Below are 25,550 nucleotides of genomic sequence, written 5' to 3' on the forward strand. Positions count from 1 at the left end.
ACTACTACTAACACTACTATTACTATTACTACTACCACACCTATTACAACTACTACACTAAGTTTACTGCTACTACACTACTATTACTACCACTACACTACTATTACTACTACTACCACTACTACTAGTACTACTACTACACTACTATTACTACTACACTACTATTACTACTGCTACACTACTATTACTACTACTACACTATTATTACTACTACTACATTACTATTAATACTGCTACACTACTATTACTGCTACTACACTACTATTACTACCGCTACACTACTAGTACTACTACTACCACTACTACCACTACTACTACCACTATTACTACTGCTACTGCTACTACTGCTACTGCTACTACTACTATACTGCTACTGCTTCTGCTACAACTACCACAACTACTACTACTACTACTATTACTACTACTACTATTACTGCTACTGCTACTGTTACAGCTACTACTACTACTACTACTGGTACTACTACTATACTGCTACTGCTACTTCTACTACTACTATTACTACTACTACAACTACTACTACTACTGCTACTGTTACAGCTACTACTACTGCTACTACTACTATACTGCTACTGCTACTTCTACTACTACTATTACTGCTACTACTGCTATACTGCTACTGCTACTTCTACTACTACTATTACTACTACTACTACTACCATTACTATTACTACTACTACTACTACTACTACTACTATTACTACTGCTACTACTACCTTTTCTGATAGTACTTGATCTTCTGTTTCTTACCTCATTTTTCTGATAATGCGTTTCTACTACTGTTCTCCCCCTTGCGAAAACAACAAAATATGGCTGAGTTCTCGGGGGGAGAGCAAGGGGAGGGCAGGGAGAGGGGGAGAGAGCAGGGAGAGGGTGAGAGCAGTGAGGGGGAGAGGGGGGAGAGCAGGGAGAAATGGAGAGCAGGGGGAGAGCTGGAAGAGGGGGTGAGCTGGGATCGGACAAGGGGCAAGAGGCGAGGGGGGCGAGGGGTTAGCACAAATTCCAAGTAAGAGCTACATGGAGGAGCAGAGACATGGAGCTGTCTGAAAAGGAATTTTAACAGTCTTCAATGTCTCCACTGCCCCTGCAAATCTCCCCTATTCACCCGCATCACTATGGAAACTGACTAACTGACTGACTGGATGGCTCGCTCTTGCAGCCTGCCTGCCTGACTTGTGCCATGCATCCATGTCTGGGGCTCGGACTTACACACAGGTTGCGCAGCAAATATATACTGAACCTTGTCAATCGCAACGCCAAACAAGCGTGTTTTTGGCAGCCATGTTGGTTTTTGGTGGCTGCCATCTTGATGCTGTCAGGACCAGGGACTCGACAGATTTCATACTGCGTGTGTGTTGATGTTATGACCTCACCCACGAGAACCGCAGACCTACACTATCATCTAATGATTATGCTAATGTCCGGGTATAACTTTAGTACGTCCCCTCGCCCCAAAACGGGCGCGAACCAGGGACCCTCTGCACACATCAACAACAGTCACCCACGAAGCGACATAAAGGACTAGGGAAACTCTATGTCTACATTATTTGAGTTATTTGGCAACGTAATAGTCAACAGTCATAAGAACATTCGTGTGACCCCATTTTATGGCTGTTGAAATCATTTTGTAGTTTTACGATTGGCACATTTTCTTTGCCTTTCCTCTGGCGAAATAGTGCGGAATATATATTGGTCATGGTTTTAAAAGGTTTATCAGCTCCAAAGCTGAGTGTGCTGGTCCACCAGCCCATCAGTGAGACCACGCAATCCTCCCAGCGCTGACAACAATGAGCCGGAGCATGTGGACAAATTCCCCAGCTAAGCTTCCAATTCAGGGCTTTTACATAAAGCTTGGAGAATCACATTTACATGTGCTGTTGACGTCAACCCTAATCCATCGCAACCCACCCCTCAAGCCCCCCCACATCTCCTCGGAGAAGAGATAGAGTCCATCATAATTACTCCCAAAATTAGACTGCAGTAGGCACAATAACCGATCTGCATCGTCAGGGTTACACACTTAAACTGGCCCAATGACCCAAACCTGTAACTCATTTAGCAGAACCATACACCAAATCTGCAATACTACTGGCACATGTTTTGCTTTACACTCAGATTGTAATTCTATAACTAACATTTGCCAAAACACAGCACACAATTCTCTACCTTTGGCACAACCTTATCAACTAAAACCTATTGTGTGCAAATGAAAGCATTTGTGTGTTCAACAAGCTAAGCTCAATTACCAATTGATCACTTTCACTCTTCACATGTGCAAACACTAGTTGTGTAAATGTTCACTTTGCAATCAGACCTTTGGTATGGATAAAAAGGCCACAGGTGATTACTCCTGTGTTTGGAGAACAAAGGAAGCAAATTTGTCAGAGAGAGATAGAGGTAGAGGTGGAGATGGTGGTGCAGGCGGGGGTAGAGGTAGAGATGGAGGTAGGGGTAGAGGTAGAGGAAGAGGTGGAGAGGGAGGTAGAGGTGGAGGTAGGGGTAGAGGTAGAGATGGAGGTAAAGGTAGAGGTGGAGATGGAGGTGGGGTAGAGGTAGAGGTGGAGGTGGGGATAGAGATAAAGGTAGAGATGGAGGTAGGGGTAGAGGTAGAGGTGGAGGTGGAGGTGGAGTTGGAGGTAGGGGTAGAGGTAGAGATGGAGGTGGAGATGGAGGTAGGGGTAGAGGTAGAGATGGAGGTAGGGGTAGAGGTAGAGGTAGAGGTGGAGTTGGAGGTAAGGGTAGAGGTAGAGGTGGAGGTGGAGGTGGGGGTAGAGGTAAAGGTGGAGGTGGAGGTGGGGGTAGAGGTAGAGGTGGTGGTGGAGATGGAGGTGGGGGTAGAGGTAGAGGTGGAGGTGGGGTAGAGGTAGAGGTGGAGGTGGAGGTGGAGGTGGAGGTGGAGGTGGAGGTGGAGGTGGAGGTGGAGGTGGAGGTGGAGGTGGAGGTGGAGGTAGAGGTAGAGGTGGAGGTGGAGGTGGAGGAAGACCAAGAACAAGGATGAAAATCAGGTGACTGTGGTGGACCATGATTTGAGCTTCAGAGAGGCTAAGCCGCTTCACCATAGCATCCATCATCCGGACATTCCAAAATTAGAATAGGTATGTACTGCAGACATTGGGCCAGTCCAGTACTTTTACTACTTGACAGTAACACAACATAAAGCACAGTAAAGACTGTAGATTCCAATACATACTGTAAGGGGAAACAAAGTAAATGGTTCATGTATTACTGTATGCATGGAATTGGGAGCTATCCTACTTTGTAACATGTGTATCTTGTATACTGTAGTGTATTACTGTAGTGTATTACTGTAGTGTTTACAGTACTGTATGCTATTTTGTTTTTGTGCAATTAAAAGAAGGCGTCTATTTACAGACGAACAAGAGGCTGCCATTGAGCAGATGAAAAGAATAAATCCCTGCCATCTTCCATAGTATCAGATTGAGTTTATCAACCATAACCAGAACTCCTTAAGAAACACCATCTCCGGATGAAGCAAATCTACAGTCCCATTTAAAACTAATTCCCAAAAAGTGAAAGATAACCGGTACAAATATGTGAAAGTAAGTCATGTACCAGTATTACACTCTTGAACCATTAGAGACTCATTGATGTTGCCAGTGAACTTTACTATACAACAATTTTCTGCGATTTCAGAGAATCATGGAGTTGGATGCAAGTCCGATCCCCTAGGAACATATTCATAGATGAGGCTGGATTCAAATTAGCGAAGACGAGGAGGAAAGGAAGGAACATCATTGGTCAACGCGCCATCATTGAGGTACTGTACCTGGCCAGCATAGGAGAAATGTCACCATATGCGCAGCTATGAGCCACAATGGGATCCTCCACCACCATGCCACCCTTGGACCAACACTGCCCATCTCCTTCATTTCCTGAACACCTTACATGACAATCTTTTTTAGCCAGAGCAGAGAGGGCCAGGTGATCCTGAGCAGAGAGGGCCAGGTGATCCTGAGCAGAAAATGTAGGTTCTAATTTGGGACAATGTGAATTTCCATTGGGCTGCTCAGGTCTGCAACTGGTTCCATGACCATCTCATTTTTACAATTCTCTATCTCCCACCATATTCTCCAATCTCAACCCCATTGAGGAGTTCATTTCAACATGGCGGTGGAAGGTGTATGATCGCAAACCCCATGAACGTATGGTTCTTCTCCAGGCAATTGAGGAGGCCTGTGGTGACATTCCAGCAGAGTCCTGTCAGGGGTGGATGCGTCATGCCAGAAGATATTTCCCCCATTGTCTGGCCAAGAAGAATATCGCCTGTGATGTTGATGAAAATCTGTGGCTGGACCAAAACAACAGACATGACTGATTTTGTTTTCGCAATGGAGTATTTGTTACTTGACGTAGGATTTGGATTTTACTGTATTTTGACAGTTTCTTTATCTATTCCTCACAATTGATCTAACATACAGTACAGAAGTACAAAAATGCCTATTTTTCTTCCTTTGCACATGCAAAATATATTTACTGTATGTTTGCATTTTTACTGTATGTGTGCTTACAGTATAATGTTTGACATGTATTGAGTCATGTTGAAATATAAAACAAAAATGTTGGCATTTGTGTTCCTTTCTTGTTTCGGGGCGGGTTAAGAGGGTGGATAAAACCATAAACCGTGCACAGTCAAGTACATCGTATACAGTAATATATTCACTGACATACCATTCACACATGCCAGACATGCTTTGGCATAAACACTGTGACTGCTACATGGCTGATGGGACTCACATGTAACTTCGTCCTGATTTGCGGCCTTTACAAACAGATGAGTCTGCCCGCAAGAAAAGCACCCTTCCCCCTCTTGTGGCTTTCACTACAGATCTGTTCATTACAGTGCCAAAAGTGTGGCCAGCATTAGAATGATCTGGCTGAGTGGAATCTCTGGCCACAGTGGGGCATGCAGTGCTTCATAAGCAGTTGAATGATGGATAGGGAAACATTTAGATTTCCGCCTAAATAGACATACCCAAACGTAATTATTTTAAACAATAACTGAAAATGTTTCATAGTTTTAGAAAGGTCTGGAACCCACCTTTCTGGAAAAAAGACATTGTTGAGGTGTACTCACCTTTGAGCACACAAGCTCAAGTACATAGTACAAATATTATGACAATAGTTGTTTCATCTCTCTGTTATATTCTTAGCTGGATTTATTATAAACGACTTACTAAAATATTTCACATTTCTTATAACTGTAAAATAAATATGATCATACTTATTAACAGTACAATAAGGATGGATGGGATGGAGTCATAAACTCGTTTTTCAACCACAGATTATTTCACTTATAATTCACTGTATCACAATTCCAGTGGGTCAGAAGTTTACATACACTAAGTTGACTGTGCCTTTAAACAGCTTGGAAAATTCCAGAAAATGATGTCATGGCTTTAGAAGTTTCTGATAGGCAAATTGACATCATTTGAGTCAATTGGAGGTGTACCTGGGATGTATTTCAAGGCCTAACCTCAAAATCAGTGCCTCTTTGCTTGACATCATGGGAAAATCTACAGAAATCAGCCAAGACCTCAGAAAAAAGTTGTAGACCTCCACAAGTCTGGTTCATCCATGGGAGCAATTTCCAAATGCCTGAAGTTACCACGTTCATCTGTACAAACAATAGTACGCAAGTATAAACACCATGGGACCACACAGCTGTCATACCGCTCAGGAAGGAGACGCGTTCTGTCTCCTAGAGATGAACGCACTTTGGTGAGAAAAGTGCAAATCAATCCCGAACAACAGCAAAGGACCTTGTGAAGATGCTGGAGGAAACAGGCTTTTTAATATTTTTATTTATTTCACCTTTATTTAATCAGGTAGGCCAGTTGAGAACAAGTTCTCATTTACAACTGCGACCTGGCCAAGATAAATCAAAGCAGTGCAACAAAAACAACAACACAGAGTTACACATAAACAAACGTACAGTCAATAACACAAAAGAAAGAAAAATTGAAAAATCTATGTACAGTATGTGCAAATCTAGAAGAGCAGGGAGGTAGGCAATAAATAGGCCATAGAGGAGAAAATAATTACATTTTATCATTAATACTGGAGTGATAGATATGCAGATGATGATGTGCAAGTAGAGATACTGGGGTGCAAAAGAGCAAGAGGGTAAGTAATAATATGGGGATGAGGTAGTTGGGTGTGCTATTTACTGGAGGGACTGGTGCAATTCACAAAATAGATGGCATCATGAGGATGGAAAATTATGTGGATATATTGAAGCAACATCTCAAGGCATCAGTCAGGAAGTTAAAGCTTGGTCGCAAATGCGTCTTCCAAATGGACAATGACCTGTTGGGGTTCGTTTCCTTGTTCCTTGTCAATCATTGGCTCGTTGGTGAAATTGGCATTATGACAATATCTTTAATTAATCCTGCTGCAATTACAGGTGCATGATCTTAATTTGACCAATATTGTTATAGCAAAGAAATCCTGCAGCAACAGGACTTGAACGTTTAGTCGATAATGTTGCTTGATCGTGGTTAGACTATTAGCTGGGCAAAAGTAGGCTACATGTAAAGTGCAATACAACCTTGTGTTAGTGTGGGTTTTCAGTGAATTTATGTAACTCACGAAGCTTATCTGCATTTCCTGCGGCGCAGGAAAATTCTCACCAACAAAAGATTGATCAAAATAAGATCCAACATTTGTAGGTTGTTGGAGCTGGGCCAGATGTCTATCAGTCAGTCTTCAGTCAGTCTCAGGACTTAACCCTTGTGTAGTCTTAATCTTGATGCACGGATCCCTTTAGCGGGATCATTTTCGTAAACAACCGCTGAATTGCAAAGCGGCAAATTAAAAAAAAAATACAAAAAAATATTTATTTTCATGAAATCACATGTGAAATATACCAAAACACAGCTTAGCTTGTTGTTAATCCACCTATCGTGTCAGATTTTGAAAATATGCTTTACAGCGAAAGCAATCCAAGCGCTTGTGAGTTTATCGATCACTAGACAAAAGATTTTTTTATGTCAAAATACCTCCATTTGTTTGGCACGTTATGTTCAGTATTCCACAGCCTTAGGCAAGTCATCGAGGCTTGACGAAAATTCCATATAGTATCCGTAAAGGTCGTAGAAACATGTCAAACGTTTTTAATAATCAATCCTCAGGTTGTTTTTAACATCAACAATCGATAATATTTCAACCGGACTGTAAACTATTCAATACTGGAGAGAAAGAAAATGTCGAGCAACCAGTGTCGCGTGCAAGAGCTAATGGAGGGACATCCGTCCATCCACTGACGCGTTTTGATAAATCTCGCTCATTTTTCAAAATAAAAGCTTGAAACTATGTCTAAAGACTGTTCACACCCTGAGGAAGCCACAGGAAAAGGAATCTGGTTGATATCCCTTTAAATGGAGGATAGGCAGGCAATGGAACAGGGATTTTTCAAAATAGAGGTCACTTCCGGGTTGGATTTTCTCAGGTTTTCGCCTGCAAAATCAGTTCTGTTATACTTACAGACAATATTTTGACAGTTTTGGAAACTTTAGAGTGTTTTCTATCCTACTCTGTCAATTATATGCATATTCTAGCATCTGAACCTGAGAAATAGGCAGCTTACAATGGGAACGTTATTTTTCCAAACATAAAAATTCTTCAAGAGATTTAACATTCTGTATAGACCCTTGTCCTAAGGGTAAAAAATGAGGTAAGAAACTAGAGTGGTGGTGGGGGAGAATGCAAACTTTGATGAGAAGGCCTCTCTCCCCCTTGATGTGAGGAATACAAGGGGGAGCTCAGGCTTGTTCTCTCTAACTGTGCCAACCATGGTGATCTTCCTCTTCAGGAGGAAGATCTTCATTGAACTCAGGGCTGAGTTCAATCAGTAGCACACATAATCTCAATTTCCTATTGTGTGTGTGTGTGTGTCTTTGTGTCTTTGTGTTTTTTTGTGGTGTGTAAATTATTTTATAACTGCCGGGTCAAAAATGACCCTAAGACAATCTTTGTACTCTGGTGGGGTACAGCGTTCATGGAAATATGAACGAAGGTGATGTTTCACTTTTTCAAATGTTGGGGTCACTCTAGGAAAAGTCATCAAATTTCAAGTTAAAAAAATATAATTTAGGGGGTTTTCTCTGCTTTTAAACATAGTGGCGAGTCATTTTTGACCCTTAAGACAACATAATGGTTAATCAGCTGGGTCACTGAGGTAAGAGCTCTCTTGTCTGCTGCTAGACTAGAGCACTGCTCTCTTTGCTCTATTCTTCTACAGAGCTCAGACGGGGATGGATAATCTTACTAATCAAAAAATACAAAATCATTTAATTCTTTGTCCCTCCCTAGATGTTAGCTGTATGTACAGGAATTGTGTCTTTGTCATGGTGATCTACCTTCTGGTCCACTTGTTTTCCAATATGTTTTTTGTATTTCCATAAGTGGGTTCTCTGGTTCATCTCAAGTTTTGTTGTACTGTCAAATAATTGTTTTGAGAGAGTTATGCAAACATTTGTAAACAGCAACAGCTCCATACAAATCACCACTAACTGATTAAAGTGATCAATTATCCCCTCTAATTAATAATTAATATTATTACATTTAAGTCATTTAGCAGACGCCCTTATCCAGAGCGACTTACAATTTGGAAAGTTCATACATATTCATCCTGGTCCCCCCGTGGGAATTGAACCCTGGTCCCCCGTGGGAATTGAACCCACAACCCTGGCGTTGCAAGCGCCATGCTCTACCAACTGAGCCACACGGGACCATTGCGCCATATTGAGCCAATGGTGCATATGGACACACAAAAAAAAACATATACGGAGTATACCAAACATTAGGAACACCTTTTGTAATGTTGAGTTGCACCCCCGGGGTATGGACTCTACAAGGTGTTGAAGGCATTCCACAGGGATGCTGGCCCTTGTTTACTCCAATGCTTCCCACAGTTGTGTCAAGTTGACGTGATGTACTTTGGGTTGTGGACCATTCTTGATACAAACAGGAAAATGTTGAGTGTGAAAAACCCAGCAGGATGGCAGTTCTTGACACAAACCGGTGCACCTGGCACCTACTACCATACCCAATCAAAGGATCTTTTGTCTTGCCCATTCACCCTCTGAATGGCACACATATACAATCCATGTCTCAATTGTATCACATATTAAATATCCTTCTTTAACCTGTCTCCTCCCCTTCATCTACACTGATTGAAGTGGATTTAACAGGCGACATCAATAAGGGATCATAGCTTTCACCTGGATTCAACCTGGTCAGTTTATGTGATGGAAAGAGCAGGTGTTTTGTCTACTCAGTATATTTCACGACATTCATGGAAACCAAATTAGCTAGCGATGGACCTTCACCAACATCATTTTGGTCTCCATAAAATGCGGAATTAGAACGGTAGTTTCACAAAGCATTTTGAGGCCTGAGCAATAATCAATATCAAAGACTGGATTCATCTGCAGTTTGATAACGCTGTTAGAAATAATCAGATAAATAAATCCATTTGCATTGTGTGCGTTAGGAATAAAATGACTCTTGTTATTATTATATTTCAAATGATTATCAGTATCACAGTTCTGAATACCTCAAACCAACACGAAGGGAGGTGAGATGGTGTTAGTGTGTGGTTCAGTCTCTGATGGGTCAACCCAAAATGGTCAGTGAAAGGTTAACACTATTGAGGATAATGAGTTCAAAAAATATTATTCAATTACAGTACGCCTTGGCTATGGAAACGTGTGAAGTAAGGCAATTCTGTCTTTATACTTTAGCTATTATTTTTATTATTTTATTTCTATGTCTAAATATCTTTTTGATATAGAAACCCAAAACATTTAATTTCATTACATTGAATCATTTATTGTATGTTTTTTAACGCTCTCTCATGAGCATCAGTTGGATTAAAGGGTTGTAGATGTTTATGAGTGTATTATTTCTCTGAGGACATGGAAAGATCAATGGCTTGATTTAAAGATACCATTTCAGTGGCTCTCACTAAAAAGGATGCTGTAGCCCCAGTCTATCTTCCTCCAGTTTTTGGACTCCAAAATGCTAGTCTGAAATGAGAGTCTTAGTAATGGGGAAATACAATTTTGTAATCCTATTCACAAAATGTGTTCGTTTTTTTCCCCTTCTACTGCACATTTAGCCCAAATCTAGTTAGTCCATTTATCACGTCACACTACACTGTGTGTTAGTGTGTGTGTGTGTGTGTGTGTGTGTGTGTGTGTGTTCAGATATTGAATGTGAATCATCATTTGTTTCGTGTGAAGCATCATGGAGACATGTACTGTATGTTCAGCGACTGTCGTCATGGTCAGACATGATGTGCATGATGAGAAGGACTCAGAGGCTGTTAGTGCATGCCATGCGCCTTCTTGTGTGTGTGCTGAAGACAGAGATGGCAAGGGGTGTGTCTTTGTGTGAGCGTGTATGTGTTTGTGTGTGTGTGCCTATGTGCGTATGGTGTGCTCCTGTCGGAGGCAGAATGAGCAGTGTAGTGTGTGAGTGCCTTACAACACCTTTGATAATAAACAATGCTGAATCCATCTATCCCGTAAAATAGGACAGATGTATGAGCAGGGATGGAGTCACTTCATTTAGTTGTTAGGCAATGGCATCAGGAAACATTGACCTTCAATGGATTCCTTGAGGCCAAGCAGTGAATCACGAGGGGGCGGATATTTACAGTGTCTCTCATCATCAGCCTTGTCAAATCACAGCACACTCCACTGAAGCCTGGGCGACCCCAGGCACAACTTACGCCACACAGACAGATGCATAGGTGTTTTCTTCCTCTTAAGCCAGAACGTGCTGTAGCCTCAATTTGGCACAAAATAATGTGGAGACAAAACGGTGGTAAGTGTGTGTGTGTGTGTGAGCGTGCATGTGTGTGTGTGTGTGTGTGTGTGTGTGCGTGCTCACTTGTGTGTGTGTGTGTGTGCGTATGTGTGTGTGTGCGTGCTCACTTGTGTGTGTGTGTGGAACACTTGTGTACCAATGTGTGTCCTCAGTCCCACAAATCCAGGACCAATTCCTCTTCTAAATGGGCTTCTTCATGCATTTAATCCTCAGTGGGTCTCATGAATTGTATTAGCACTGGGCATGTGCAAGCAACCTCACACAGCAGATAATGCTGACATTTTCTACGGTACAGGTTGTTGGAGCCTGACAAATTCTTTCTACTAGAGCTTACATCAACAGGAAATTACCTTGATCTGTAGTACATTCCTTCATGATAACAGCTTACATCGATCAAAGCACAGCAACAGTTCAATCTAATGTTGTGTTATTTCACTTCTTTGTGCAGGGGTGATAACTGGATGATAGACTAACCAGCCACAGTCACTGATTTCCTATACAAGCTCCTTAGGTAACGGTTTACTTTTCTTTTTCTTTTGAGAATAATTGTTTTGTAGGTAGGAGTGTAACAAGTATCCGCTATGACTCAAACTGAGTGATAACAATACTTGTTACACTGCACTTACGAGAAAGGTTACACAATTATAAGAACACAACCAAAACCTATCAGAGGCTTATCTTGAGGTACTATCAGAAACGTGTGTTTTGTAGTAAATTATCATCTGTTTGCTTCTATTGCTCTTGTAGCTGCCAAAGCCAAAGCTTTGCTACTTTGAAGCTGTGTTCTTTCAACTGATTTGATTTTGTCTGTCTGGAAGATTTGTTGCCGCAGACATGAAAGTATTCCAGTTATGTAAGAAACCCAAGCTGCACATTTTCCTCTTTATAATAATATGCTTGGTTGGGTTGTCGGGATGTTAAAATAAAGTGATTGGCAATGAAAGGCATCAAGTTTTAGGAGGAGGAACATACATATTCATTTTTTTCTTGTGTCTATGAGTACGTTTCCTCAATGCTGTCTGTCTGGTAAAGACTTCTTCCTCTGAGCACTGTCTGTCTGGTAAAGACTTCTTCCTCTGAGCGCTGTCTGTCTGGTAGAGACTTCTTCCTCTGAGCGCTGTCTGTCTGGTAAAGACTTCTACCTCTGAGCGCTGTCTGTCTGGTAAAGACTTCTACCTCTGAGCGCTGTCTGTCTGGTAAAGACTTCTTCCTCTGAGCGCTATCTGTCTGGTAAAGACTTCTTCCTCTGAGCGCTGTCTGTCTGGTAAAGACTTCTTCCTCTGAGCGCTATCTGTCTGGTAAAGACTTCTTCCTCTGAGCGCTATCTGTCTGGTAAAGACTTCTTCCTCTGAGCGCTATCTGTCTGGTAAAGACTTCTTCCTCTGAGCGCTGTCTGTCTGGTAAAGACTTCTACCTCTGAGCGCTATCTGTCTGGTAAAGACTTCTTCCTCTGAGCGCTGTCTGTCTGGTAAAGACTTCTTCCTCTGAGCGCTATCTGTCTGGTAAAGACTTCTTCCTCTGAGCGCTGTCTGTCTGGTAAAGACTTCTACCTCTGAGCGCTGTCTGTCTGGTAAAGACTTCTACCTCTGGGCGCTATCTGTCTGGTAAAGACTTCTTCCTCTGAGCGCTATCTGTCTGGTAAAGACTTCTTTCTCTGAGCGCTATCTGTCTGGTAAAGACTTCTTCCTCTGAGCGCTATCTGTCTGGTAAAGACTTCTACCTCTGAGCGCTGTCTGTCTGGTAAAGACTTCTACCTCTGAGCGCTGTCTGTCTGGTAAAGACTTCTACCTCTGAGCGCTATCTGTCTGGTAAAGACTTCTACCTCTGAGCGCTATCTGTCTGGTAAAGACTTCTACCTCTGAGCGCTGTCTGTCTGGTAAAGACTTCTTCCTCTGAGCGCTATCTGTCTGGTAAAGACTTCTACCTCTGAGCGCTGTCTGTCTGGTAAAGACTTCTACCTCTGAGCGCTGTCTGTCTGGTAAAGACTTCTACCTCTGAGCGCTATCTGTCTGGTAAAGACTTCTACCTCTGAGCGCTATCTGTCTGGTAAAGACTTCTACCTCTGGGCGCTATCTGTCTGGTAAAGACTTCTTCCTCTGAGCGCTATCTGTCTGGTAAAGACTTCTACCTCTGAGCGCTATCTGTCTGGTAAAGACTTCTTCTGCAATCTCGCCTGACTGCATGAGGAAGACCATTTGTGAAGGCTACTTAGTTTTTAGTACACAGCTTAGTCATTGGTTGTGAGCGAGTAAGTGAGTGTGTTTGTGTGTGTGTGTGTGTGCATACATTTGTAAGTGTGTACGTTTGTGTGTGAGTGAACAAGAGAGAGAGAGAGACCGAGAGGGAGAAAGAGAGGGCCAGAGAGAGAGTTGGCTTTTTACCAAATGACTGTACGACAGACCACATATTCACTCTGCACACCCTAATTTGCTAATGTCCAATCTCTGGATAATAAAGTTGATGAGCTAAAGGCGAGAGTTGCTTTTCAGAGAGACACCAGGGATTGTAACATACTCTGCTTCACGGAAACATGGCTCTCTCGAGATACACTGTCTGACTCTGTAAAGCCAGTTGGGTTCTCAGTACATCCCACCAACAGGAACAAACATCTCTCCAGGAAGCAGATGGGTTAAAATATATATTTTATGATTAATGACTTATGGTGTAATTGTGATAACATACAGGAACTCAAGTCCTTCTGTTCACCCAACTTAGAATATCTCACAATCAAATGCCGACCGTACGATCTCCCGAGATCATTTTCATCAATAATAGCCACAGCGGTCTATCCCCCCCCATGCGGATACCACGACAACCCTCAAAGAACGTCACTGGACTTTATGCAAACTGGAAACCACATATCCCAAGGCTGCATTTATTGTAGCTGGGGATTTTAACAAAGCAAATTTGAGGTAAAGGCTCCCAAAATTCTATCAACATTGATTGTTGTACTTGCGCTGCTAAAACTCTCAAAAAACTTCCAGAATGCATATAAGGCCCTCCCCCGCCCTCCATTTGGCAAATCGGACCACAATTCCATCTTGCTCCTCCCTTCCTATAGGCAGAATCTCAAACAGGAAGCACCCGTGGTGATGACTATTCAACACTGGTCTGACCAATCGCAATCCACGCTTCAAGATTGTTTTGATCACGCGAACTGGGATATGTTCACAGTAGCTTCAGAAAATAATATTGAAACATATACCGATATGGTGAATGAGTTTATCAGGAAGTGCATAGGAGATGTTGCACCCACTGTGACTGTTAAAACCTACCCCAATCAAAACCGTGGATAGATGGGAGCGTTCGCACAAAACTGAAAGCGCGAACCACCGCATTTATCCAGGGAAAGAAGACTGGGAATATGGAAGAATACAAACAGTGTAGTTATTCCTTCCGCAGAGCAATCAAGCAGGGTAAACGTCAGTATTGGGACAAAGTTCAACGGCTCAGACACAAGACGTACGTGGCAGGGTCTACAGTTGGGGCCAAAAGTTTTGAGAATGACACAAATATTAATTTCCACAAAGTTTGCTGCTTCAGTGTCTTTAGATATTTTTGTCAGATGTTACTATGGAATACTGAAGTATAATTACAAGCATTTCAAGTGTCAAAAGCTTTTATTGACAATTACATGAAGTTGATGCAAAGATTCAATATTTGCAGTGTTGACCCTTCTTTTTCAAGACCTCTGCAATCGGCCCTGGCATGCTGTCAATTAACTTCTGCATAATCAATGCTTGGAGTTTGTCTGAATTTGTGGGTTTTTGTTTGTCCACCCGCCTCTTGAGGATTGACTACAAGTTCTCAATGGTAGAGTTAGAGGTCTGGGGAGTTTCCTGGCCATGGACCCTAAATATCGATGTTTTGTTCCCCGAGCCACTTAGTTATCACTTTCACCTTATGGCAAGGTGCTCCATCATGCTGGAAAAGGCATTGTTCATCACCAAACTGTTCCTGGATGGTTGGGAGAAGTTGCTCTCGGAGGATGTGTTGGTACCATTCTTTATTCATGGCTGTGTTCTTAGGCAAAATTGTGAGTGAGCCCACTCCCTTGGCTGAGAAGCAACCCCACACATGAATGGTCTCAGGATGCTTAACTGTTGGCATGACACAGGACTGATGGTAGCGCTCACCTTGTCTTCTCCGGACAAGCTTTTTTCCGGATGCCCCAAACAATCGGAAAGGGGATTCATCAGAGAAAATGACTTTACCCCAGTCCTCAGCAGTCCAATCCCTGTACCTTTGCAGAATATCAGTCTGTCCCTGATGTTTTTCCTGGAGAGAAGTGGCTTCTTTGCTGCCCTTCTTGACACCAGGCCATCCTCCAAAAGTCTTCGCCTCACTGTGCGTGCAGATGCACTCACACCTGCCTCTGCCATTCCTGAGCAAGCTCTGTACTGGTGGTGCCCCGATCCCGCAGCTGAATCAACTTTAGGAGACGGTCCTGGCGCTTGCTGGACTTTCTTGGGCGCCCTGAAGCCTTCTTCACAACAATTGAACCGCTCTCCTTGAAGTTCTTGATGATCGGATAATTGGTTGATTTAGGGGCAATCTTACTGGCAGCAATATCCTTGCCCGTGAAGCCCTTTTTGTGCAAAGCAATGATGACGGCACGTGTTTCCTTGCGGGTAACCATGTTTGACAGAGGAAGAACAATGATTCCAAGCACCACCCTACTTTTGAAGCTTCCAGTCTGTTATTCGAACTCAATCAGCATGACAGAGTGATCTCCAGCCTTGTCCTCGTCAACACTCACACCTGTGTTAATGAGAGAATCAATGACATGATGTCAGCTGGTCCTTTTGTGGCAGGGCTGAAATGCAGTGGAAATGTTTTTTGGGGATTCAGTTAATTTGCATGGCAAAGAGGGACTTTGCAATTAATTGCAATTCATCTGATCACTCTAAACAACATTCTGGAGTATATGCAAATTGCCATCATACAAACTGAGGCAGCAGACATTGTGCAAATTAATATTTGTGTCGTTCTCAAAACTTTTGGCCACGACTGTACAGACAATCACGGATTAAAAAGGAAAACCAGCCACGGCGCGGACACCGACGTCCTGCTTCCAGACAGGCTGAACACATTCTTTGCTCGCTTTGAGGATAATACAGTGCCACCGACACCACCGATGTGGCCCGCTATCAAGGACTGTGGGCTCTCCTTCTCCGTGGCCGATGTGAGTAAGACATTTTACCGTGTTAACCTTCGCAAGGCTGCCAGCCCAGATGGTATCCCTAGCCGCGTCCTCAGAGCATGCGCAGACCAGCTGACTGGTGTGTTTACAGATATTCAATCTCTCCCTATCCCAGTCTGTTGTCACCACATGCTTCAAGATGGCCACCATTGTCCTTGTACCTAAGAAAGCAATGGTAACTGAACTAAAAGTCTATCGCCCCGTAGCACTCACCTCTGTCATCATGAAATGCTTTGAGAGACTAGTCAAGGATCATATTACCTCTACCTTACCTGCCACCCTAGACCCACTTCAATTTGCTTACTGCCCCAATAGATCCACAGACAATGCAATCACCATCACACTGCACACTGCCCTACCTCATCTGGGCAAGAGGAATACCTATGTAAGAATGCTGTTCATTGACTATATCTCAGCATTCAACACCATAGTATCCTCCAAGCTCATTATCAACCTCGAGGCCTTGGGTCTGAACCCCGCCATGTGCAACTGTGTCCTGGACTTCCTGAAGGGTCGCCCCCAGGTGGTGAAGGTAGGAAACAACACCTCCTCTTCGCTAATCCTCAACACTGGGGCCCCACAAGGGTGCGTGCTCAGCCCCCTCCATGACTGTGTGGCCAAGCACGCCTCCAACTCAATCATCGAGGTTGCCGACAACACAACAGTAGTAGGCTTGATTTCCAACAAAGATGAGACAGCCTACAGCGAGGAGGTGAGGGCTCTGGGAGTGTGGTGCCAGGTAATTAACCTCTAACTCAACGTCAACAAAACTAAGGAGATGATTGTGAACTTCAGGAAACAGCAGAGGGAGCACCCCCCTATCCACATCGATGGGACCGCAGTTGGATGATGTGGAATGCTTCAAGATCCTCGGCATACACATCACTGACAAACTGAAATAGTCCACCCACACAGACAGTGTGGTGAAGAAGGCGCAACAGCGCCTTGCTATTCAGAAAGACCGCCAAGAGAAGACAGGGTATGTGCACACTGCCCACAAAATGAGGTGGAAACTGAGGTGCACTTCCTAACCTCATGCCAAATGTACTGTATGACCATATTAGAGACACATTCTTCCCTCAGATTACACAGACCCACAAAGAATTCGAAAAACAAATCCAATTTTGATAAACTCCCATATCTATTGGGTGAAATATAACAGTGTGCCATCACAGCAGCAAGATTTGTAACCTGTTTCCACAAGAAAAGGGCAACCAGTGAAGAACAAACATATGTATATTTATGTTTATTTATATTCCCTTTTGTACTTTAACTATTTGCACATCACTACAACACTGTACATAGACATATTTTGAAATGTCTTTATTCTTTTGAAACCTTTGTGAGTAATTCATTTTTTATTGTTTATTTTACGTCTGTTTATTATCTATTTCACTTGCTTTGACAATGTAAACATATGTTTCCCATGCCAATAAAGCGAGAAACAGAGAGGGAGAGAGAGGGACATAGAGGGGGAGAGAGAGGGAGAGAGAGAGAGAGAGAGATGTGGACTTTACCCTCAGAGAGATGAGAGGCGGTTGATAAGGTGTTAAGTTTGTAACTGGGGGGCAGTGGTGTACTGAACCCACCGTCATGACGATGACGCACAATACTCGCATGACTGTGAAGACCACTGATTACTGAAAAAAGAGTGTCATTCTTGTTCAGACCTATATTTATCCAAACTCATTAGTCAGTCACATACATACTACCTATATGTACACACACACACACACACACACACACACACACACACACACACACACACACACACACACACACACACACACACACACACACACACACACACACACACACACACACACACACACACACACACACACACACACACACACACACACACACAGCTCACTGAGGAAAACACATCTTCGATATATTTATCAACATTCAGTACATTGAAGAAAGAGAGGTGTATCGTTTATTAGGTCCTCATCACACAAATATTTGTACATTTTTTACATTTTTAAATGTAACCTTTATTTAACACATCACACAAATATCAACAAAGACAGTTTTGAGCAAGAAGCCCTCTGGAGACAATGCTTCTGACACTGGTTCATTAGAATACTATATCTGATGATTATAACATTCATATTAAAAAGTTACTTTTTCAGTAGTCTTTCATTTTGCAGTCCAACATTTCCCCATAAAGACACTCACATGGACATAATCTGAAGCCGCTGTCTGTCTGCTGTCTTTTCTGGTTGTCTCACCACCGACCAAGCAGAGGAGAGGGTGGGTTAGGGACTTGGTGGTCCGCTGGACTGGAAAACCAGGCAGGGGAGACAGTGAGTGGCTTTGTCAGTCTGGGTAATGACAGGTTGACGTTTATTGTCCGAGAGGCAGAGCTGAGCGATTTCCCCTAGATGGGCCAGCTACAAAGTCCAAATCGGTTAAGTATCGTAAAAATGTAAGAAAACAAGGTTACGGTTAGGCATAAGGTTAGGGTTAGGCACAAGGTTAGCAGGGTGGTTAAGGATAGGGTTAAGGTTACGGTTATGTTTAAAGCTAGTGACTACCATGCAGAGTTGTCTCCAGTGCATGAGTCATCTGAATAAATGCCAACCTGCGGGGTAATGCGGCCATTGCTTCATTAGAGAGCCAATGGAAAGACTGCATGACAGTAAGCCCCTCAATGCAAACCTTGTAACCATGAGCCATCAAACAGCAATGGGAAAGATAATGAGACAGAGAGTGAGAGAGAGATACATCCCTTCTCCTCTAAAGCCAAATCCCTTCATCTGAGGCTAATGTTTGCCACTGTTTGAGAGCGAAGAGAGTACAGGCTCCCCTCTGAGTGGTAAATGCTGGCTAGAGAAGCGCTCGCCGTACAGAGATATGTAAGTGCCCCAAGCCACTCCTCCTTTAGTCCTTCACTCTGAATACACCACAGAGAGAGAAAGGGGAGAGAGGGAGAGAGGCAGAGAGAGAGAGAAAGATACATATATATATATATATATAGAGAGAGAGAGAGAGAGAGAGAGAGAGACGGATGGACTCAGAGTAACCCTCCAACCAAGGAGACAGAGGAGAGACAGAGACAGGGAGGAAGATACGTGGCCTGTATGACTTCAAAACAACAGTATGTCAATGAGAACCCTTTATGCAATCAAATTGATTAAATATAACCAACTCGGTGGGTGAATCTTCTTACATTTCATAATATTTGGATTGAAGGGGGGCCCAGAACTCTTCAACAGTGAAGATGATATATTTTGCACCTTTTTCCAACAGAAAGAGGTTTAACCTAGCAAAATGGGGAATTCAACCTATTTTGAAGCAACCATACGACAACCGATTTGCCGTCTAGGCTAATGCAGACCCTGAATACTATTCCTATCCTGATCCGACCTAAGCCAAGGCACCCAATGAAGTTTATTCTTATCTTCACTATGACGCATGAAATATAATCATTTGGACATGTGTATTAAGTCATCCATAACATCTGCATAAATGGTTCTCATTAAGGTTACGAGGGAATAAATAATGACTGCAAAACCTGTGTGTGTGTGTTTATGGGGACTGTGCATGTGTGTGCATTTGTCTGTGCTAATGACATGTGTGTGTGTGTGTGTGTGTGTGTGTGCGTGTGTTTGCACACATGTATGTGTGTACAAAAGGGGGAGGAATAGCCCCACTCATCTCTCATTTTCTGCCCGCTACAACCCAGCAGAGTTTCTATGGCAACCTCTCAAAAAGCGGTGTGCAGTGAATTTTGGATTTGAGATGTGCTGTCATTACGGTGTGTGGAGAGATGGCTAGCTCTTTCGTCAGCAGCCCCTTCCTCTGTAAGAGGAAACTGGTGGAGTGCTCCAGTGAAAACTGCACTCCATATGCTCCTTTTGATGTGGGCTTCTCCAGGCTCTGTCAGCATGCCAACCTACTGTAGATATACTTCCTTCTTTCTCTGTGTTTCGGGTTCAGTCAGAGAGCGAGATAGGCTTTACATTAGAATCTACTGCCCCATGTAGAGATGCTCATTAATACTGGAACAACATACGCTCAGGTCATCTGTCTGGTGGATACTGTAGACTCATCAGCATGCTTTGAGGGGAGATGATAGCAAACAGGAGAGGAAACCAACCTCACCAATGATGAGACACAGCTTACCTTGCATGTCAATGGCGGGAGGTGCAGCAGGTAAAATGGGGACGTCTTGCATCGTATCACTGTGAAAATTGTCATGATGCGTTTTGAGGGCAAATAGGAAAGACTGAAGAGATAGGAATGACAGCACCCCCTGCTTCAATGTCCCATAATCCTTTATGCTAATTAGCCCTGAGTTTAACCTTATTACACACACAACCACAATATTATCTTCTCTCTATAGAAATATATGTTGAGATTCCATTCCTTGTTTGTTTCATATCGATGTTGTGTATTGTCACACTAGAAAGTGTGATGGCTGTTGGATTCAGACAGGGTTTCCCTGTGAAAACTATCTGTCTGTGAGGGCCATTGATACATATATCACTGATGTTTTTCAGATCAGTCTCTCTCTCTGTGAAGTTTCTTTGTTGGTGGGGTCTTTCTCCCTCTGTGCAACATGGTCTCAGAGCATTTCGTATTATTCTGTACGTAAAACCGAGACACTCCATTTAGTTTATTATGTTACGCTTCGTACGCTATGTATTAATTTGTGGATGTCCATCACCCATTTAGTATGATATGTTACGAATTACAATCCGTATTAAATGGTACAAATTTGCAAAACATACTATATGTTACGAATTCACAAAACATACTATATTTTACGAATTTGCTAAACTTATGATATGTTACAATTCTAGCTAGGTGGCTAATGTTAGCTAGGCTAGGAGTTAGGGCTAGGTTTAGGGGAAGGGTTAGCTAAAAGGGTTAGGGGAAGGGTTAGCTAACATGCAAAGTAGTTGCAATGTAGCTAAAAAGTAGTAAGTAGTTGAAAAGTTGCTAATTAGCTAAAATTGTCCTTGATGAGATTCGAATTTGCAACCTGTGGGTTGCTAGACGTTCGCGTTATATGCCAATCCAGCAATCCCGACCAACCACCCAACTTTCGTTTTTGTCTTAAGTAACCATACCAAACGTAACATATCATACTACTTTGAATGATCCAGGTTTACTTTACTATGTTACGTATAGTCAATGAGACCAGGCTGCTCTATCTCTACGAAAGCTGTAGATGTCAGTGATGATGTTAGTTCAGTGCAGTCTTCAAGAGTGATGATGGTGTTTCCAACCTGTCTCTCACTGCATGAATGCTCTGTAGGTGAGTGATGTTTCTAGAGTGTGGGGTCCAGCTATGAAACATCTATAAAAAGGGAACGATGGTGATGCTTCAGTGTGGCCTTTGTCTCTGTGAATGTTGTGCTATGAGAGATGAGTCAAGCTCTCTCTCTCTCTCTCTCTCTCTGGGCTGCTGTTGTGTTGTTGTGTTACGATGTTCATAAACTGTGCCAGTCCCCATTAGCATCCCATTAGAACACAGCAGGATCACCAATAACTCAAAGTCCCTGTCTCAGCACTATACCTTCATTAATACTGTCACACTTTGTGGGTCTTAGAGCCATCACGCATGGCAAGATTATGAGGGAATGCTGATGGTCATATTCATTATCTCTGAATAATATTCCTGTGTAGAATAAATGGTGTGTGGATGATATTCACAAGGCACATGTGGCACATGTATGATGCCTTTGGAGTGACTGTCGTTTCCTATCCAACTCAGTGGCATAGCAGGGAGAGTGAAGGACAGTAGCAAGAATATATAGGACATTTTGTGGCTAAAATGGTTGACTCTGTGGTTCAGATGTGTCCAGAGGGGTGAGCTGAGGTGCTACTGTTTCATTCCACATCCACAATAGGCTTTTCTGTAGGCCTACCCATGATATACAATGCACAAAGGAATGATCTTCCTTAGTCTATTATAAGGTGTTTATTTCATTCATGTTTTCACATGGTTTTAGGCAAATTCACGTTCTTGTATTTGACCCAGATTTCTGACTTGAGCCCCCTGTTGATAAATGGAATATTCTGTTGCACACCTACCTGCATAACAACATCTCTATTAAAACAAGACAGTCAACACTGCCCTCTGCTGACTGACTGTATGTAGTTTATATAGCTTCATAGGCCCACTATCACATGTATGATATAATTAAATATATTGTTAACTTCTTATGGCTGCAATCCCGGTACCATGACAGCCAGTGAAAGTGCAGGGCGCCAAATTCAAAAACCAGAAATCTCATAATTAAAATTCCTCAGACAAACATGTGTTTTATATCATTTTAAAGATAATCTTGTTGTTAATCCCACCAAAGTGTCCGATTTCAAATATGCTTTTCAGCGAAAGCACGACAAACGGTTATGTTAGGTCACACCAAACCACAATAAGCACAGCCATTTTCCCAGCGAAAGATAGCAGTCACAAAAAGCAGAAATAGAGATACAATTAATCCCTAACCTTTGATGATCTTCATCAGATGATACCCATAGGACTTCATGTTACACAATACATGTATGCTTTGTTTGATAAAGTTCATATTTATATAAAAAGATCTGAGTTTACATTGGCGCGTTACATTCACTAGTTCCAAAAACATCAAGTGATTTTGCATAGCCACATCGTTTCAACAGAAATACTCATCATAAATGTAGATGATAATACAAGTTATACACATGGAATTATAGATATACCTCTCCTTAATGCAACCGCTGTGTCAGATTTCAAAAATACTTTACGGAAAAAGCAAACCATGCAATAATCTGAGACTGAGCTCAAAACAATAGCCAAATTAGCCGCCATGTTGGAGTCAACAGAAACCAGAAATTACATGATAAATATTCCCTTACATTTGATGATCTTTATCAGAATGCACTCCCAGGAATCCTAGTTCCACAATAAATTGTTGTTTTGTTCGATAATGTCCATTACTTATGTCCAAGTAGCTACTTTTGCTTGCATGTGTAGTACACGTGCCCAAACGCTCGCGCAGATGCAGGCAAACGTCGGACGAAAACTTCAAAAGGTTATATTACAAGTCGAATAAACTGGTCAAACTAAGTAGATAATCAATCTTCAGGATGTTGTTATCATATATATCCAATAACGTTCCAACCGGAGCATTCCTTCTGTCTGTAGAAGTTATGGAACGCAAGGCGATATCATGAGGCATGCGCGTGACCAGGAACTGTCAATCTGCCAGACCAGTGACTCATTCCCCTCTCATCCGGCCCCACAACACAGTATAAACTTCATTCAACGTTCTACCGACTGTTGACATCTAGTGGAAGGCGTAGGAAGTGCAAACAGATCCATATACTACAGGGAATTGAATAGGCGATGAGTTTAACATCGACCAGCCTCAGAATTTCCACTTCCTGTTTGGATTTTTTCTCAGGTTTTTGCCTGCCATATGAGTTCTGTTATACTCACAGACATAATTCAAACAGTTTTAGAAACTTCAGAGTGTTTTCTATCTAATACTACTAATAATATGCATATATTAGTAACTGGGACTGAGGAGCAGGCCGTTTACTCTGGGCACCTTTCATCCAAGCTACTCAATACTGCCCCTGCAGCTATATTTTCCAACGTTTTTTTCTTTCCTTTTTTCATCAAAATGCTATTTGGTAAAATGCTGTTAGTCCATGACTAGGACAATCTATATATTCATCCATTAGAGTACATTGACATTTAACTGTACAATTTGGAGAGAGTTAGCTGACATTTTGAATGGAACGTGTCAGATAAGATAATATAAAATTGGACAAAACCCTTGTCAGTTAAATGTGTATTAGTGACACACACAGACATACCCATGCATGTGCTCACTCACAAACACATGCACACCAGTGGAGGCTGCTGAGAGGAGGACTGCTCATAATAATGCCTGGAACTGAGTAAACGGAATGGCATCCAACACATGGAATCCAGCCATCCTCCACAATTAAGGTGCCCCCAACCTCCTCTGATGCACACTTCTATATCCCGCTGACCCCTCCCACTCCACAACACACAATTGTGTTTGGTAATGGCAGGCTTCAACCATCTGTTCCGAATTACCCTGCCTCCCACTCGTGCCCCCGCCCCATCTCACCTCCCTGAACCCCATGCTCTGTTCACAGTTACCCACCCTCTGCCCACTCCTGTCCAAAGCCCCCTTTTTCTCTGGTCTGCCTTCCCTGGCCCTCTCCTTTGCCCCTCTGATCACAGTTTAATGGTGGAATGTTGAGTGTCTCTAGCCCCCTCCCTGGAGATTAGGGTTCGCCATGCATTCCCCTTCACTTCATTCCATTCCAAAGTGTGCCCCCTAAGAGTGGGCTCATTTTTATCTGAGCCTGGTTATTGTTACACACACACATACACACACAGATGCACGTGAGACACCCAGAGGGCTGGATAGGCAAGCAGGGTAGGGAGGAACCAGACCCTGCCCAGTTATAAAACCCTCCCAGCATGGGGCCAGTGTCCTGCTTCTATCTGTGGTCTAACTCCCTCCTCTCTGCCACTACACCCCACGGACAGACGGGCAGCGGCCAAGCCGCCACCATGAACGACATCTACAAAGCAGCGGTATGTCCCCGTCCACTCCTACAACAGGGCACATTGTTTGGGGAGACAGTGAAAGTGTTTGTATTTGGTAGGGAGCGTCATAATATAAGAATTGATTGAAATATGTTCAATTTGGGATTTTCAGTGATAGGTGAGACAAGTTTTTGGTTATGTGGTCTCTGCCAAGTTAGGTCAAAATTGTTGTCAGATTTCTGTGTGAAGTTTGGTTACTATTTCAAATGAAAACTTCAAAATTCACCATTGATTTTAATGAAAGGTACCTGTAATATATAGTTTAAAAAAATGATAGTTGGTAAAATGTTTAGATAAACAATTATTTCAAATGATATACATATGGATATTCCCCAGCCAAATGTCCAAGAATTGTGCCATTTGTAATTCTGACATTGCTCAGATAATTCAACACCAGCTTTTGAGGAGTGAGGCGAGACACCATACATCTAGATGTCGTGCCTCTTGAAGCATATCAGGGTTGATAGGAGCACTCCAGGGGTCAGAAGCAGGACAAGACCTTGGTCCACACTGTGGGTTCATTCATGACTACAAATGGAGCAGTCCCACTTCTCATGGGCTAATTTAGGCCAGTTGCTCAGAGCCTCCTCCATGTGTGTTTCTGTGATGTCAGAGGAGGGCTTCAGGTCTAGATACCCCCCCCCCCCCCCCCCCCCCCCCCCCCCCCATTATCTGTGTGAGCCGCTGTCAGGGCTGTATGTTTATCTGCCTAGCTATTCCTGCCTGTTGCCTGGTGGCTGGTGGGCTGGACTACTACGCATGTCTCAGCTGGAAATTACAGCTAGAGGAGTCAAACTTAAGTAAAACACACCGGAATGTTTGTGTGTATCGATGTTAGGATGGACATTGTTCGGAGTGTGTGTTTCATTTGTGGTGGACGACAGA

General features: G+C 42.8%; 1 protein-coding gene across 2 annotated transcripts in view; it reads left to right on the plus strand.

Moving 5' to 3' along the window:
- The window catches only part of LOC129861002 (troponin C, slow skeletal and cardiac muscles-like), a 37,434-nt gene that overhangs the window by 6,531 nt on the left and 5,353 nt on the right, over positions 1–25,550 (plus strand). Inside the window, exon 1 of one of the 2 annotated variants that reach the window (XM_055932006.1) lies at positions 24,522–24,653. The exons of the other annotated variant lie outside the window; for it this stretch is intronic. Coding sequence (XP_055787981.1) covers positions 24,537–24,653 — 117 coding nt within the window. The 5' untranslated portion in view covers positions 24,522–24,536. Of the gene's footprint in view, positions 1–24,521; positions 24,654–25,550 lie in introns of those variants that run through there. 2 annotated transcript variants of the gene reach the window in all.

This window comes from Salvelinus fontinalis, chromosome 8 (genome assembly GCF_029448725.1).
Source record: "Salvelinus fontinalis isolate EN_2023a chromosome 8, ASM2944872v1, whole genome shotgun sequence".
In the NCBI taxonomy this organism is placed as follows: domain Eukaryota; kingdom Metazoa; phylum Chordata; class Actinopteri; order Salmoniformes; family Salmonidae; genus Salvelinus; species Salvelinus fontinalis.